Genomic DNA, 16,929 nt, shown 5'->3' on the forward strand with positions numbered 1-16,929 from the left:
GAGAATGACTGTACGACTTGATATAATATGCTTGAGATGTAACTGATATGAACTTCAAAATAATAATATGTATTACCTATCCATTGAAATTTGCTTCAGATCGCAATCATTAAAATTATCATGTTTCCCTAGACAATGCGAGACCGATATTGACGTGAACACGATGTAAATGACATGCATCGTAGTAAAATACAGGATGAATAATATATGAATGAAATTGCGATGATTTGAGCAAGAGAGGGACATTCTGGACTGAATCCTTTAGGCACATTAGGACATTCAGGATTATTGGAATTTATTCGGAACATCCTATAAATTTTGGACTTATGAGAGGACTTTCATGGTCATTTGGGATTTAACTCACAATCACGTACGCGTCTCTTAAATTTTCACACTTTTTTTGTTGTTGACTTTACTAAACTTGGTTTTGCTCCTTTCTGTTACGTTATTTAAAGATCATGAGTCAAAACAATTTGTTACTATTAGGGTTTTGACGTACAACTTTAAATGGACATTTATGTTTTAAAATTAGGTTGCCCTTTGGCTAATAAAGCTAACATCTGCTTTTATCATTTTTGTAGTATAAGCGCTTTTGACTGGCTATGTTTGTGCAATTAGCCAATCACATACTTTCTTACTAACAAAGGGGTCGGCAACCTACGTCACGCATGCCAAAAGTAGTACGTCAAGAGGTTTAGTGTGGCACGCCAAGGGCAGCCAACTATCTCGATTTTAACAGTTGTCTCTCTTACTGGAAGCACACGCTCGTTCATTTTGTAATTAATTTAGATAAAAGTGGCACGTTATGCGCTTTGTAAGAAATGGTTGCCGATTCCTGAAGTACGTAAATTAGTGACAATACTCATGCTTTATCCGATATGTAACTTTGCAAGTCGTATACCCTTTATTGGCCTAATATAAACCAAAGTTGCAAATTCAGATAAATCGGAATAAAATCAAGTTATTAATGTAATCCTGATAACATTGCACATTTATTCGGCTGTATATTTAGTTTAGTTTTATTTACTATATTAACTTATGTCATAAACTTCCCGGTTTTACATGTAATAATCCCCTCCGGCCTTTTCTGCACGTGCCAACAGGTCATATTGATTCCTACGAATGAAATCATAGCTAAAGTACGGCCCAAAAGACAAAAATGGGTCAGTCATAAATTCATCGACGTAGACAGAAGAATGTTGTATGCACTGTATTTCGATACAAACGGCCCTGCCATCCACGTATCAGTGTCGTACTCTGCTAGTGTAATTGGATATGTTTGCGCCTCCAAAATGTTACCAATGGTTGGGGAACACTACCGAACTGCCTTCTGGGACCGAGGTATATATCTACCACATGAAAACTCACCGGTGAATACATCCGTCATTGTGGAAGATTTTTTGACAGAGTTCAACATCTTAACTTTGCCAAGGCTTACAAACAACCTGATTTAGCTCGAAGCAATTTTTGGATGAATCCCGTTATCAAAGATGTGCTGAAGGTCAGACGATTTACGTACTGTTTTCCAGTGTATGAACAACATTCTAACGAGCAAATGCAATAGTGGCAGTTACTAGTTGGATGATCAGGTGTGTAATGTGCTTAGAAATGCAATAGGACTATTTTCAGAGGATGCACGTACTTATGGATTGTCATCCAGGAGTCCCTGGCATATGTGTTGTCACACTTGGCTCATTGATTGTATACATACCAGTTCTCAGACAATACGGCATTCAACTCGGAAGTTGTGAAAATGTATGTAAAATCACCAACAGGAGCGTCATCGAAATTCAAACAGCACTTGCCCAATCAAAGACTACTGGGCTATCACAGATACCATTTTAAAATGTCTAATTTTAATGGTGTAGAAGCAGGACAGTGATAGGTATGCTTGGCAGGGATGTATGACCACATAATCATGGTTGTAGGAGCAGTTGAAAGACAGTGATAGGTATGCTTGGCAGGGATGTATGACCACATAATCATGGTTGTAGGAGCAGTTGAAAGACAGTGATAGGTATGCTTGGCAGGGATGTATGACCACATAATCATGGTTGTAGGAGCAGTTGAAAGACAGTGATAGGTATGCTTGGCAGGGATGTATTTCAACATAATCAAGGTTGTAGGAGCAGTTGAAAGACAGTGATAGGTATGCTTGGCAGGGATGTATTACAACATAATTATGGTTGTAGGAGCAGTTGAAAGACAGTGATAGGTATGCTTGGCAGGGATGTCTGACAACATAATCATGGTTGTAGGAGCAGTTGAAAGACAGTGATAGGTATGCTTGGCAGGGATGTATGACCACATAATCATGGTTGTAGGAGCAGTTGAAAGACAGTGATAGGTATGCTTGGCAGGGATGTATTTCAACATAATCATGGTTGTAGGAGCAGTTGAAAGACAGTGATAGGTATGCTTGGCAGGGATGTATGACCACATAATCATGGTTGTAGGAGCAGTTGAAAGACAGTGATAGGTATGCTTGGCAGGGATGTATTTCAACATAATCATGGTTGTAGGAGCAGTTGAAAGACAGTGATAGGTATGCTTGGCAGGGATGTATTACAACATAATTATGGTTGCAGGAGCAGTTGAAAGACAGTGATATGTATGCTTGGCAGGGATGTCTGACAACATAATCATGGTTGTAGGAGCAGTTGAAAGAACGTGATAGGTATGCATGGCAGGGATGTATGGCAACATAATCATGGTTGTAGGAGCAGTTGAAAGACAGTGATAGGTATGCTTGGCAGGGATGTCTGACAACATAATTATGGTTGTAGGAGCAGTTGAAAGACAGTGATAGGTATGCTTGGCAGGTATGTGTGACAACATACTCATGGTTGTAGGAGCAGTTGAAAGACAGTGATATGTATGCTTGGCAGGGATGTATGACAACATAATCATGGTTGTAGGAGCAGTTGAAAGACAGTGATAGGTATGCTTAGCAGGGATGTATGACAACATAATCATGGTTGTAGAAGCAGTTGAAAGACAGTGATAGGTATGCTTAACAGGGATGTCTGACAACATAATCATGGTTGTAGGAGCAGTTGAAAGACAGTGATAGGTATGCTTGGCAGGGATGTCTGACAACATAATCATGGTTGTAGAAGCAGTTGAAAGACAGTGATAGGTATGCTTAGCAGGGATGTCTGACAACATAATCATAGTTGTAGGAGCAGTTGAAAGACAGTGCTAGGTATGCTTGGCAGGGATGTATGACCACATAATCATGGTTGTAGGAGCAGTTGAAAGACAGTGATAGGTATGCTTGGCAGGGATGTATTTCAACATAATCATGGTTGTAGGAGCAGTTGAAAGACAGTGATAGGTATGCTTGGCAGGGATGTATTTCAACATAATCATGGTTGTAGGAACAGTTGAAAGACAGTGATAGGTATGCTTGGCAGGGATGTATGACCACATAATCATGGTTGTAGGAGCAGTTGAAAGACAGTGATAGGTATGCTTGGCAGGGATGTATTTCAACATAATCATGGTTGTAGGAGCAGTTGAAAGACAGTGATAGGTATGCTTGGCAGGGATGTATGACCACATAATCATGGTTGTAGGAGCAGTTGAAAGACAGTGATAGGTATGCTTGGCAGGGATGTATTTCAACATAATCATGGTTGTAGGAGCAGTTGAAAGACAGTGATAGGTATGCTTGGCAGGGATGTATTACAACATAATTATGGTTGCAGGAGCAGTTGAAAGACAGTGATAGGTATGCTTGGCAGGGATGTCTGACAACATAATCATGGTTGTAGGAGCAGTTGAAAGAACGTGATAGGTATGCATGGCAGGGATGTATGGCAACATAATCATGGTTGTAGGAGCAGTTGAAAGACAGTGATAGGTATGCTTGGCAGGGATGTCTGACAACATAATTATGGTTGTAGGAGCAGTTGAAAGACAGTGATAGGTATGCTTGGCAGGTATGTGTGACAACATACTCATGGTTGTAGGAGCAGTTGAAAGACAGTGATATGTATGCTTGGCAGGGATGTATGACAACATAATCATGGTTGTAGGAGCAGTTGAAAGACAGTGATAGGTATGCTTAGCAGGGATGTATGACAACATAATCATGGTTGTAGAAGCAGTTGAAAGACAGTGATAGGTATGCTTAACAGGGATGTCTGACAACATAATCATGGTTGTAGGAGCAGTTGAAAGACAGTGATAGGTATGCTTGGCAGGGATGTCTGACAACATAATCATGGTTGTAGAAGCAGATGAAAGACAGTGATAGGTATGCTTAGGAGGGATGTCTGACAACATAATCATAGTTGTAGGAGCAGTTGAAAGACAGTGATAGGTATGCTTGGCAGGGATGTATTACAACATAATTATGGTTGTAGGAGCAGTTGAATGACAGTGATAGGCAGGGATGTATGACAACAAACCCATGTTTGTTTTGTTTTGTTTTGGGTTTTTTAATGAAAAAAGAATTAAAAAAAACACGGGAAAAACAGCGGTGATATTTGGTACCAGTGCATTTATGTGCAATGTGAGATATGACTTGAACACTGACACAGTCTGATACACAATGACAGAAGCATAAGCGGCACATATATATTGTGCTCTCTGCTGACGTTTAAATTTAGAATATACACATTCTACAAATGTCACAACTACAAAAAATATATTTTGACGATCAAGACCCACAAACATCCTCATACATTATTATCTGAGACTACAACAAAAAAAGAAGGGCACTCGGTTTAGATAAAGCACCTTGAATTTCGAGTGAATTTATTACTTTTCGTCGCTTTCCAGCGCCTTTCTTCATATAGCGCAGTTATAAAAATGATGATCGATATCAAAAGTCACTCTGCTTATAAATAAGACCAAATCTAATGCTAATTTAGGGGTACTGCTATATTTGTGGAATTCGACGCTTGAGTAACATTCAGTGCAACTTTTTCTGCGTCTATTAGATATTGTAGCCATCTGAATATTTTTTCCCTGGATACTTCCTGTACACATCTTAATATGCTGTGGGAGTGCGCGGGTAGAGAAGAGAATCCATCACATATGATACATATTTACTTGAGTATTTGTTGTGGCTAGAATAACTAGAGCGGAAACTTAAAGATACCTCAAGCAAACAAGTTTGAGTGTACAGATAGACGGCAATTTATTGTTAGTCTCACCTGACGTTTGGAACATTCGTTTATTGTCATACCCTTCCTACCTTTTCGTTTGGGAGGCAATCGAATATAGGCTTCATATTGATATTGCCAATAAGGCACGCAGCATGCTGCACGGATATTTCGTGTGTGAGACTGAAGCATTTTCTTCATTTCGAGTGCCATAATTTGTGTGTGTGCACATGAATTTACTGAGATTCATTTTCAGGCCGATATATATAACCCACTAGGTCTGAACAAAATTAAAAGTCAATTACTAATATATCTATTCAAAAAGATTGTATACGTCATTTTTCATGATTTTTTTTTTTTTTCATTTCAGAAGTATCGTATAAAAAAAATGATTAATTCACTTCAATGTTAGACATTTTCTTTTACTTTGCCCGGAGACGTGCTAAATGGATGCCGATAAATTTGTCCGATACAATAATCTTACATTGATCGTATCTTAAAGTTTCCTGTGACCGTATACATTTAATAGCTATGTGTACTAAAACAGTGCTTGAAAACCTAAACCCCTTGACACTACATGTATTAATTATATATTCGCATGCATAAGTGAGTACGATGTCAGATATTGTATGATTTGCCTTGAGTTGAGCTAAGGTATTGTTGGAGAACCCGCAAAAAGACATACGTACAGTGGATCATTTCTCAAATGTTCAAGTTGGTTGACAGAAATAAATAATTCTGAAATATTAATGTTTGGCTTAAAATTATATGAGACGGACGTTGACTAAAACAATGCATACGTGGCAAGGAAATACTTCGTATAAACACTTTACTTCTAAGTGGTTAATACGAGAGGATACTTTATTTATGCCCCTCTCCCTTACAAGTAAATGCATCACGTGACGACAATAATAATATCCGTAGCCAGAACAATGAACCTATTGTGCCTGGTTGACTTAGAAGGGGACATTATCTATATTCTGTGCGTAGGTGAGATTGTTTGTGATTTTGAAAATAAAATCAGTACATTGACCTGTATTTTGCTTTAAAAAGTATAGTTATATTCGATCTTATTTGGTTTCACTTTATTAGATTTCAACAGCAATGAATAAAATGACAATTGCCGGAGTTGTGTGTGGTGCCGTGTCGCTTATTTTAGGCGTCGTTGCAATAGCTGTTCCAAAATGGGTGATGCTGCGTACGGTTTATGGAGAGGTAATGTTCGGACTGTGGAGAGTTTGCGTCTCTGATGCGACCAGTCAAGTGATATGCACATCATATGTGCAAAAGCCAGGTAAAAGGAGTACTTCTCTCTCTCTCTCTCTCTCTCTCTCTCGGACATACCAACACACAAGTTTACGTGATTTCACAGCCATCCCCCACATCTATGTCATATCGTACCTGTCTATATGTTACCTTAATTTCCATTCTACGTGGCACAGATTACATTCGTGATCAAAACTTGATTCATTTTATTATCACCTCTCATGCATATTATAGGACAAGTCGCTCTATATATCGGCTATATCATTTCAAATTTAGCAGTTATTAAAATCAAGGTTCTTCATTAATAATGGTATTATTTTTTTCCACAAACGCACGAATATATTCGCTTTTCTGTTTTTGAATACATTCCTTACAATCATCGTATATTAATGCATGTACCAGATATATATTTACCTGTTTCCTCTATTCATAATTAAATGAATATTTAATTTGAAAAATCGAACAAAAAGTGTTTACCTTGTTCCGATGGTATTAGTTCCTAACCAGAACTGATATTCATTGGCTGTTGGTACAGTAAATGCACCCTGCATTCAACATTCATTACATGTTATGGAATCTTTCCCATATTGTACACTTTCCGACCAGAAATTATCCAGATTTTCTGTTTATATTGCTCTTAGATTGGATAATCGCTACGTCAGTGTTTGAGGTGGTTGGAATTTGCGGGATCATTTTAGCCGTTTTAGTCGCCATCTTGCACATTTGCATCGCCAAGAATAGCAGCATCGCAGGCAAAGTACCAGGACCATGCATATTTGCTGGTGGTAAGCTTTAACAAATGCTAATTATCTCTCTGATTCAGTTAGTATTTATTTCAAGCAAGCCAAACTTTAATTCATGTTTTACGAAGAGTTTTACTTCGTAAACTCTAAGCTAATCCGTTTCTCAATTCCGAGAGAGAGAGAGAGAGGAAAGGAAGGAAGTTCAAGTCATTTGATGTAGTGTCACTCGATGATGAAGACGTGACTACATTCTTGGGGAATTGAAGGTACTCGGGATCGAGCTGTAAAGACAAAAGTCTATTTGAGCTTCTGACCAGCAAAACTTTATTGAAATACTCAACATGTAAACTTACATTTCAATATCAAACTACAACAAGCTCAATTTACGAATATAAGAAATACATATAAAACTACGATATTCTTTCACTTACCAACATCATACTTGTATAATATCTGCCGTTTAGAATGTAATACAGATAATTAAATATCGAATAAATTCACGATAGCAAAAGAATCTAAAATTCAATATTTCAGACTAATACCGTAATTGAAATATATTTTACTGAATTTATTCTAAAAAGTCAACATATTAAACTCTATTATATAAAGAGTATTTTATTTCTAAATTAACTATTACTGAGTATGAAGTTGGTAGCGAACGTTGCTTTTACTAAAATCAGTAATATAGTTATAAGTAAATATAAGTTCTTCAAACAATTAAACTTTCCGGTACATTATATTAAGGAATAGCAAGAAAATATTTAAATAATCTAATGTTTAAACATATTGATGTTAGGTTAACATCTTAACACTAAAAATTCTTATACTATGAAAAATTATACATAGATCATAATCCTACCTGTAAAGACAAAAGTCTATTTGAGCTTCTGACCAGCAAAACTGGTGTCGACCCGCGGCTGGGGTTTTTATACCAGTTTCTGAAGACAACGCCAAATATGGCGCGCTCCTAGCTCTTTGCCATGGCCAGAACCTCAAGTGAAGCTTCGTAGTCTCTTACAGGCTATCGTCTGGATCTATGTATGTCATTAGACAGATAATTCTACAACGTCAGCGCGATTAGTAATAGCTTATGATTTTTCTAGGTTTCCGCAATGCGGTGCTTACATGTATTTTTTTTTCTTTGTGTGCCGACTTTAGGATACAAGGGAAATGTATGTATAGACAGTTCGTACTTGATCATAAGACCGCAATCTGTATTAAATAGTATATAATTGCAATACCGAAATAAATGGATTCAATCTCAATATATTTTAATATAAATTTACTTTCAATATAATTTATCAACTTACTTTTAATACCATTTAGAGAAAATTTCAATCTTGTTACTTGTACTAAAAATTTCTGTCCTAATACATGTATATTTAATTTAAGTGTTCACTATGTCTGCTTCAAGGAAACTTACATATTTAAACATAATTCAGAATACCTATTTTGTCTGACGGAACATGCTAAATAAACTTGAAAAAGAAAGCAGGTAACGATGCTAGAGTACGTTTGGTGTGGAATGGTGCTTTACGGTACAGAAATATAAACAGGTTATTTACTGATGAGATAATCCGAATACTGTAATTAGCATAAGGAGACGCTGCGGTAGGCGACCAGAGCTAGATCTATACAGGATTTTATCTACAGCCTTTTCGGTCACACATCCAGCACGCTAACAATAGAACCACATCGAGCGGAAGTTAATATAATGACAATTAAACAAAGCAGACTTGTGCATTTGTTAACGTGCATAAACAGGATTTTAGCCATGCATGTCCAAATTAAGAGAGTCCATTTGAACAGCATTTTCACTGCAAAACATGTATCCAACCAGGATGTGCATTGTTCAACGAGTAATTTCCAAAAAAAAAAAAAGAATCTACATGGTTGGGGTAGGGGTGGGGTGGGGTGGTGGTGTGTGTGTTCAAATGCCAAAGTATAAATTTGAACAAATTTGTGTTTCCAAATCCAAGCGTAATATAACAATTTAAAAATTCCAGTATCATATTAACACAAACTACCCTCGGCCTACCATGTAATTCGTTTCTTTTATTAGGTATTTCGAGTAATTTTTATTGATAAGTATATTTGTTTTATACCGGTAGGTCTGTGCTTGATTGTAGGCGTAATCATCTGGGCAGCGAAGTTCAAACAAGATCCAGCATTGGCCCTGTATAATCTTTCGGTGGGATTCATCCTCGCCATCCTGTCAGCCATTCTGTCCATCATTGCTGGAATTTTGCTTTTACTGGGTTGGAGAGCGGAATCACGTGAAGGTTCATATTCGGCAATTTGATATTTTAGACCGTAAATGTCGTGAATCAGTTTTCCTAGGATGCAAATATACTTGCCAACTTTCTCAAGTTCAGAGTGAACATTCAAATGATTGCAATACGTCATTGTATTTTACACATAATTGCCACGTGATGCAATAATAGAAATTTTAATTACCTCTCTTAAAATAATTGTTCACTAAAATACGGATCTTATTTAAGTAAAATGCTTTCAGGCCTGGTAAAATGACCACTTGCCTATACTGAACACCGTTTATACGTTATTTAATACAAATGTGCCCATAAAAAGATCGTCTGCTCACGAGGACTAAATAGTTGCAAAGTGATTTTTGTGTACTTGTTGGACAGTTTATAATAGGTGTTGATTTTATGAAAAGAATGATTTTTAGAGGCCTTTGTAACTCGAAGAATGTACATTATTTGTTAGTAGATTATTTTATACTGCATTATATTGGACCAAACATACGTATTACGATCCAGCTCCAATCAAATAGACTCGGATCACAATTATTTTTCCTATATGATATCAAGATTTGTTTCTTGGTACTATATTTTCCACTGTATCCTAATCCTAGTAAATCATATGTTAATCTAAAATTATCTTCAAAGATGAGCTCATGGTTACTTTCTTGCCAAGGGTTATCTGACTGGACTGTAAACAAAAAAAAAAAAAGTGCAGTGGGTCACAAATTTCACTTCCGGATTAGCATCAGTTTCTAATTACTCGCTGTGCACTAAAGCCGAGATACACACAGGCAACCATACCATAATGCTCAAATTCTAAACAGTTACCTTTAAATCAGTACCAAGTATGCCTAAATCTGACTCTTGTATCACCATCAAAACCAGACGGAAAATACGCTCCAGAAATAGATTGGAACTACATCTGTGGGAAGTCAGCTGGATGTAATAACTGTTACCCGAATCCATATATGGAATTTACGATAAATATAAAGCCTGGTACCCTCTTTCTTAACTGCGTTCCTTTCGTATAAAGAATTAAGATTATCTGACTGCTGATCCGTAGACACATAACTGACGTACCGACTCGGGCATGTTCTCAAAATACAGAATACAACTGACGTACCGACTCTGGTCTGTTCTCTACATACGGGATACAACTGACGTACCGACTCTGATCTGTTCTCTACATACAAAATACAACTTAAATACTGATTCTGGTCTGTTCTCTACATACGGAATACAACTGACGTACCGACTCTGGTATGTTCTCTACATACAAGATACAACTTACATACCGATTCTGGTCTGTTCTCTACATATGGAATACAGCTGACGCACCGACTCTGATAAGTTCTCTACATACGGAATACAACTGAAATCAGCATTGACTCATAGGGTGACTTTAATGCAAATGTGATAATATTTAGCGAACCGGATATGTCAATACTAAATTTATCTGAAGGTAAAATGGAAATGGATAAACCGTCTAGATAACCTACGTATGGTGAATACGCATATTTTTTCTTCAAGTTAACTGTTTTAGTTTATTCGTTTCTGATAAATATTAGGTAAATAGATGCACTAATTCTTTAAACTCACGGTCACTTATAGCAAGTTTACGTGTGACCAACTTCATTTCTTCAACATGCAGAGTTAAAACTGACATGTAATGATTGATGTATAACTTGCTTCCGTTCATCATTCTCTCTCCTCCAGCAACAGTTTGATTTTGTTTTCCCATTGTCATTGACTTAACCGGCCCTGTACCTACGTCCTTGAAATAGCCTCGAAACTCGGTATAATTGCTATACTATAACCGAAGGTGTGAGCAAGATTTAGTGGTACTACTGCCCGTCTGTACGTATGCATCTGTCAGTCCGCCTGTCCTTGACAGAATAATATACGTCACATAATGTTTTTTTGATCCGGTCGTTTTTCAACAACCTCGTTATTGGCCTACCCATGGGGAGAGGCAGAAGCCTATATAGTTTGGCACTGCTTCGTCCAAGGTCACGGTCAGGAGATGAACATAAAATGTTTCCTTCTTTATGATAAAATTTGTTTTCTTAACTTAATTTTCAACAAACTACAATGACTATTCTTGGACACGGACATTTTCCTATTCATTCATTTTCATTATTAGTGCCAAAAATGAAACGTCATGGTCAACTAACAGACTTTCCAATTATTTTTTTTTTTTTTGTTTCTGTTCAATAAATCAGTCATTTTTGAGAGTTGTTTGTGGATTTTTTTCTTAGTTATCTTGTTATAAAGTGTCAGCAACCGAATTACGCAGTAAATAACGCGCAAAGGGCGTTTTATACGTTGTGTGAGTCGCCAAATGTCAATTTATTTCACTATAAACTCAGAAACAAGATTAAACTATTATAATTGCAATTTATTATAAATTGATTCAATCTTATTTTTCCTTTGTTATTTTTTTAAAATATTTCATATTAGGTTTAGAGCCTTATTTAAGCGTATGAATTCTGTGATTGCTTCTTATTCGAAGCTTGCTTTAGAACAGAGTATTCTCTATAATTACAAACAAGCAATTCCACCAATGGTATACAATATAAGGTTTCGAACACTCCAGAGCAGGGTCTTAATATTGTATCTAAATTGACACGCGTTCTGACTAAAAGCTCAATACTCAAAGCAAGGAATATGTTGGATCTGTTAGACATGCAAGTGACTCATGGATTTGATGCTTTCATATACGAGTTCAGTATGACTTGGCCATTCATTTATAGTTTAGATTAGTGAGGAACCAATTTTTGTTCCTTTAAATCCATTTTTGCGTTCTTTAACAGGTTATTCTACATAGAGGGGCTAATTCCAAATTTAGACTCTCAGTAAATAGTTACTGTAATGGGGTCCAAGAATAAAACGAAGGAAGGCATCAATAATGACAGTTACGATGATGGATGGGCAGGATCGATCCCCGATCCACCCACTTCCACATATAGTCATTATCAGGGTTGGAGTCTTCCTTTGTAGGACTAACAGTCCCATTGTTATTGTGTTAGCCTTGGATCCACCTACTCTCATTCACTATATCCACTTAACTATAGTTTTAATTTCATTTGTACCGAGCCGTAGTGAAAAGCCAACATGAATTATTATTTTACCTCAGAATTAGATCAAATATATCTAAAGAAAGAATTAATTCTTTTCTGTCAAAATAAAAGTATTCACTTTTCGTGATACGATAAAAACCGATCAACATTGTTACATGTATTTCGTTTTAAAAGCGTACAGTGTGTATACCTCCGTTTTAGTGTTTCAATTAGTTACGTAGTTATATCATTAGAAGTTGAACTAAAGTAGTCATCGATACAGATTATAAAGAAATAAATATAGCTTGACCTGATCACATGGTTATGTTCTGACCTATGGAAATCTTCGTTACATTTACCGACTAATGCCACTGCAATATACCATATTGACCTTCTATATAAATACCAGGTGCATTCGTAAGATAATGTGTGTTTTTCCTTTCCATCATTTGTGTATTAATATGTTCCTGAATAAACGATGCTTTTAAATGTTATGTTTTGTATGAACGTTTATGAACTATGAACTAGCTTTTACTTATTTCTGAATTCTATAAATGTTTTAAAGGACATGAAAACTACATCATGTTACTGATCGGATCACTCGATTACATACCTTGAGCAAGACCTTAATCATTTGACACAAGAAAAAGTATCATGAGAATGTAATCAAAATCTTCAAAAGGATCCTGAGCAGGCTGTACTTGACAGATATTCAGAAAGAAAAATTGATAATGGTCTATTTTAAGAGGTGTTATTAATGGAAATTAGTGACACAACTATACAATGTGCTACGTTTACAGAAAGAAGGGGTATAACGGTAAAAAAATTAGTTAAACAAATTAATGATTTTGAAATAAAACTGTCAAACATATAGTAGAGAAAAAGAAACGAAAATAAACTAGATCAATTATTTAAGACAGGATAAACTACAATGATATGCGATTAGAAATAGATCTTGGTGGCTAGAAGAGGGCAATAAAAATATCATCTTAATATATTGTGACTTACAAAATAGAAATTTGATAAAGAAACTTTTTAGCGGACATAAACTTCGGAAGCAAATATTGTATTACAACCACTTCTAATTCGTAATCATTTTAGAAACGTGTGCATTAACCTTTATTTAGGATCAAGACAAATTTTAGATGTTGAGTTGAACCAAGTATTAAGAGAACAAAGCGATAATCTGATTATGTGGAATACAAATTCAATTAGATAAACTTAAAAAGATTAAACATCAGGATCTCATGAATTAGCTGTAGATTTTGTTATATAAAACAAATAGCAGCAGAGAGACTGAGCCCACCGACTATTTCGTCAACCAGAACCTTCTATCGAAAACACTTTTGATAGAAGTATTGTCTTCACAAAATAAACCCTTCTGGTCAGAAAACACTGATAGAGGCTTTCTTCGCTGACCAGAAGGGTTTCTCATGAAAAATGTCTACCTATATAACTACTTCTCGATACAAGGGTCTACTAGACGAAACATTCGGTGGCTCAATCTCTCTGCTGCTAGAAATGTAAACATTTTTAATACAAAGTATTCTAAAAATCCTAGGATTTCTGTGAATTAAAAAAATATAAAATCAATAATAATGGCAAATATCGGAGAAGCATATAGTGTTAGATTAGCTCGAGAGCGATTAGAAGCAATTAAAAAATTTCTTCCTGTCCGCGAAAGTTTTAGAGAAAAACTTCAACAACGACAGCAAGCACAAGTTGAATTTGCTACGGGTACAGAACAGTTATTTAAACCCGTTACAACAGCTACTGAAAAGGCTGCGGCGGTCACTGAAAGAGCTTTATTGGGAGATATTACGGAAGAGGAAAGAAAAAAAGGTATTCTTCCAACGCTGAAACAAACCGCTGAGCAAACTGAAAAAATTGCAAGGATAACTAAACAAACAAAAAAGATTTTACAAAAACTTCCAACTGATATAGCTGCAGTTCATCCTCCTGTTGGTGAAGAAATACTTAAAGGGGTCAGTGAAATTCGTACTAAAGTAGCTGGAGTAAAAGAAAAACTTGCACTTAAACCAATAAAAGAAAATGTTGCAATGATTAAAAAATTTCATGAAGGGTTTGTCGAAGATATTAGAAATACTAAAAGTGAGGAACTACCTGAAAAAAACATTAATTAGTATATTTAATAAATCCAGTATCTTAAAGCCTGGCTTTGAAAAAATAAACGATGATAGTCTTATCAAATGGATATATCGTATATATAAAAATAAAAAGCAAGCCAGAGATGATGACTTAGAATTCAGAGGGTTTTTTAAAGAAGTAGGGAGACTTTATAATGAGAAAGCGAAACAAGCAGAACAACAACTATCCACTCAGTCACCTCCGCCATCAGTAGAAAGACAGCTACCGCCTTCACTTCAACGTATTCCATCCCTGCAGCCTTTACATCAGCTTGATACACCTCCACCGTCTTCATATCAACTTACTACCCTCGGCCACCATAAAAGAACGACGGCGGGAGTTAGCTAAGGAATTTGAAGAAGGGGGAACCTCCCGGTGCTACTGGTAGTGGTCTTGGTGGTCACATTACTTGTCCTGATAGTGTTCTCAATGATGTATCACGATTAAAAGTTCTCATCGGAGGCAGACGAGCTCGTAATAACTCATCGGAAATAATTAATGAAGCAGCTGGTATTTGTCAGCGATTATTTCAGGGTGGTATCATGGATGTTCACGCGTATCGAGAACTTATCGATGAAATCATTGACTGAAATCATCGAGTTAGATAAAAAAATAAATAATAATGATCATACATAACGCTCACCGTGGACCCGTCGTGGTCAGGGTAATAAATTCACGACTACCTGTTTATAGAGCAATTTACGGAGATGGACTAGGTGATGTTATTCAAGGTTTATTCAGAAGACTAGCACCCAAGGCAGCGCCGATTGCAAAACAACTATCAATGAAAGCTATTGAAGTTATTAAAGATAAAGCTCCTGGTGCTATCGGTAATATTGCCAGCAAGGCATTTACTGCAATCAAGGAAAGATTAACGCGATTACGCAGACCAGTCAAATTACCAGCCACCGCAGAGTTGCCTGCAGATGTCAATAAAGTAATAAATCAAACTGCAAATAAAAAACTAGCAGAGATACTGGATCAACCAATAAATACAAGTATGATATCAGGAAGTGGTTTTCGTTTTAGATGACTATCATTTACTATAAAATGTTTAAACGCGTGTCTGATCCAGCTTTCGATATGGATGCACCAGTACTCAAGGATGAGTCTGTGCGCGATTATCAGTACTATTCTTATGAAGCACGAGAACCAAATCAGCGGGGCAGAATTGAATTACAAGTGCAGGATACAAGTAGATATTTCTTGCCCGCGGAAGCATTTATTGAAGTTACAGGTGAAATCGTAACAAATGTTATCGCTAATACAGCATATGCAGCTGATGTCCAAGTTGGCTTTGTAAATAATAGCATCATGGCACTATTTTCCAACGCCAGATATCTCATAGACGGCAAAGAAATTGAGACAATTCAAGATGATGTTGCTACGACAATTATTGGGCTGGCAAGATATTCAGATGATTACACTAGATCAGCTGGCCCAACAATGATGTTCGCCAAAGACAATTCTAACTTTCCTGATGGAAGACCTAGCATCGTAAGGCGACCACAAAACAATGCCAGAAATGCTAATGCCGATGTGGAAAATTTATCCTTTCCCAACACTGAATACAACTTAGGGTTTGGAACACGAAAATTAATGTTGAAAGGTGATAATAGAGAATTTTCATGTGCGATTCCACTGTCTCACATCTTTGGATTTTGTAGAAATATCAGAAAGGCCATTTTTGGAGCCAAACACACATTTGTACTTGTGAGAAAAGGTGATGACAATGATGCTATCTGGCGAGCAGCTGGCGTTGCTGACGGTAAAGTAAATATAAAAAGACTTGCTCTGTGGATGCCGGTGATGACTCCGTCATTCGCTGAAGAACAGCGGTTAATTTCTTTCATGGATCAAGATGCTAAATCAATACTGTCGTGGCTAACAACAACCACTGACGTTAATCAAAATTATGTTGATGGGCTATTCACGTGGCATATATCATCACAGCAAGGTGTTGCGGCACCAAGACATGTCTTTGTTGCGTTTCAACTTAATTTACGATTAAACAATCAAGAACGTTCTCATATGATATTTGATCAACTTGGTATCACTGCAGTGTCCTTGCGAATAAACGGACATCAAGAACCATCCGAGGATATAATATTGAATTTTGGCACTAATAATGTAGCACGTGTATATCACCGTTTGATGACATTTATGGGACGTGATCAAAATGTTTGCAAATATCACAGTTGGATTTTACGAGTATGTATCCGATTTATTACTTTTCGCTGGAGCATCTTGATTTAGCTAAACAATCTGTTGTTGATTTACACCTCAAAGCTAACGTAAACTCAGGTAACCCTTACAGAGCAATCGCGGTCATACT

At 36.5% G+C, this 16,929-nt stretch overlaps 1 protein-coding gene across 2 annotated transcripts; it reads left to right on the forward strand.

The window, feature by feature from the left end:
* The first annotated feature begins 227 nt into the window (after positions 1-227).
* Positions 228-12,940, forward strand: LOC149783288 (uncharacterized). Of its 2 annotated transcripts, none has more exons than XM_089931521.1 (4): positions 228-370; positions 6,207-6,408; positions 7,022-7,165; positions 9,235-12,940. In XM_089931521.1, exons 1-4 carry the CDS (start codon positions 341-343, stop codon positions 9,423-9,425), a joined length of 567 nt encoding a protein of 188 aa, XP_089787647.1. In that variant the 5' UTR covers positions 228-340; the 3' UTR covers positions 9,426-12,940. The 2 variants fall into 2 exon arrangements, with proteins under 2 accessions (XP_089787647.1, XP_089787648.1); XM_089931522.1 differs by lacking the exon at positions 228-370 and adding an exon at positions 4,326-6,104.
* The last annotated feature ends 3,989 nt before the right edge of the window (positions 12,941-16,929 follow it).

The sequence above is a fragment of the Sinohyriopsis cumingii genome, chromosome 14 (assembly GCF_028554795.1).
Source record: "Sinohyriopsis cumingii isolate HCF-2022 chromosome 14, ASM2855479v2, whole genome shotgun sequence".
NCBI lineage: Eukaryota > Metazoa > Mollusca > Bivalvia > Unionida > Unionidae > Sinohyriopsis > Sinohyriopsis cumingii.

Coding starts and splice junctions, on each gene's coding strand:
- LOC149783288 (XM_089931521.1), top strand. CDS start 341: ATGGTCATTTGGGATTTAACTCACAATCAC. Junction 6,409..7,021: donor ATCATATGTGCAAAAGCCAG/GTAAAAGGAGTA, acceptor TATTGCTCTTAG/ATTGGATAATCGCTACGTCA. Junction 7,166..9,234: donor ACCATGCATATTTGCTGGTG/GTAAGCTTTAAC, acceptor TTATACCGGTAG/GTCTGTGCTTGATTGTAGGC.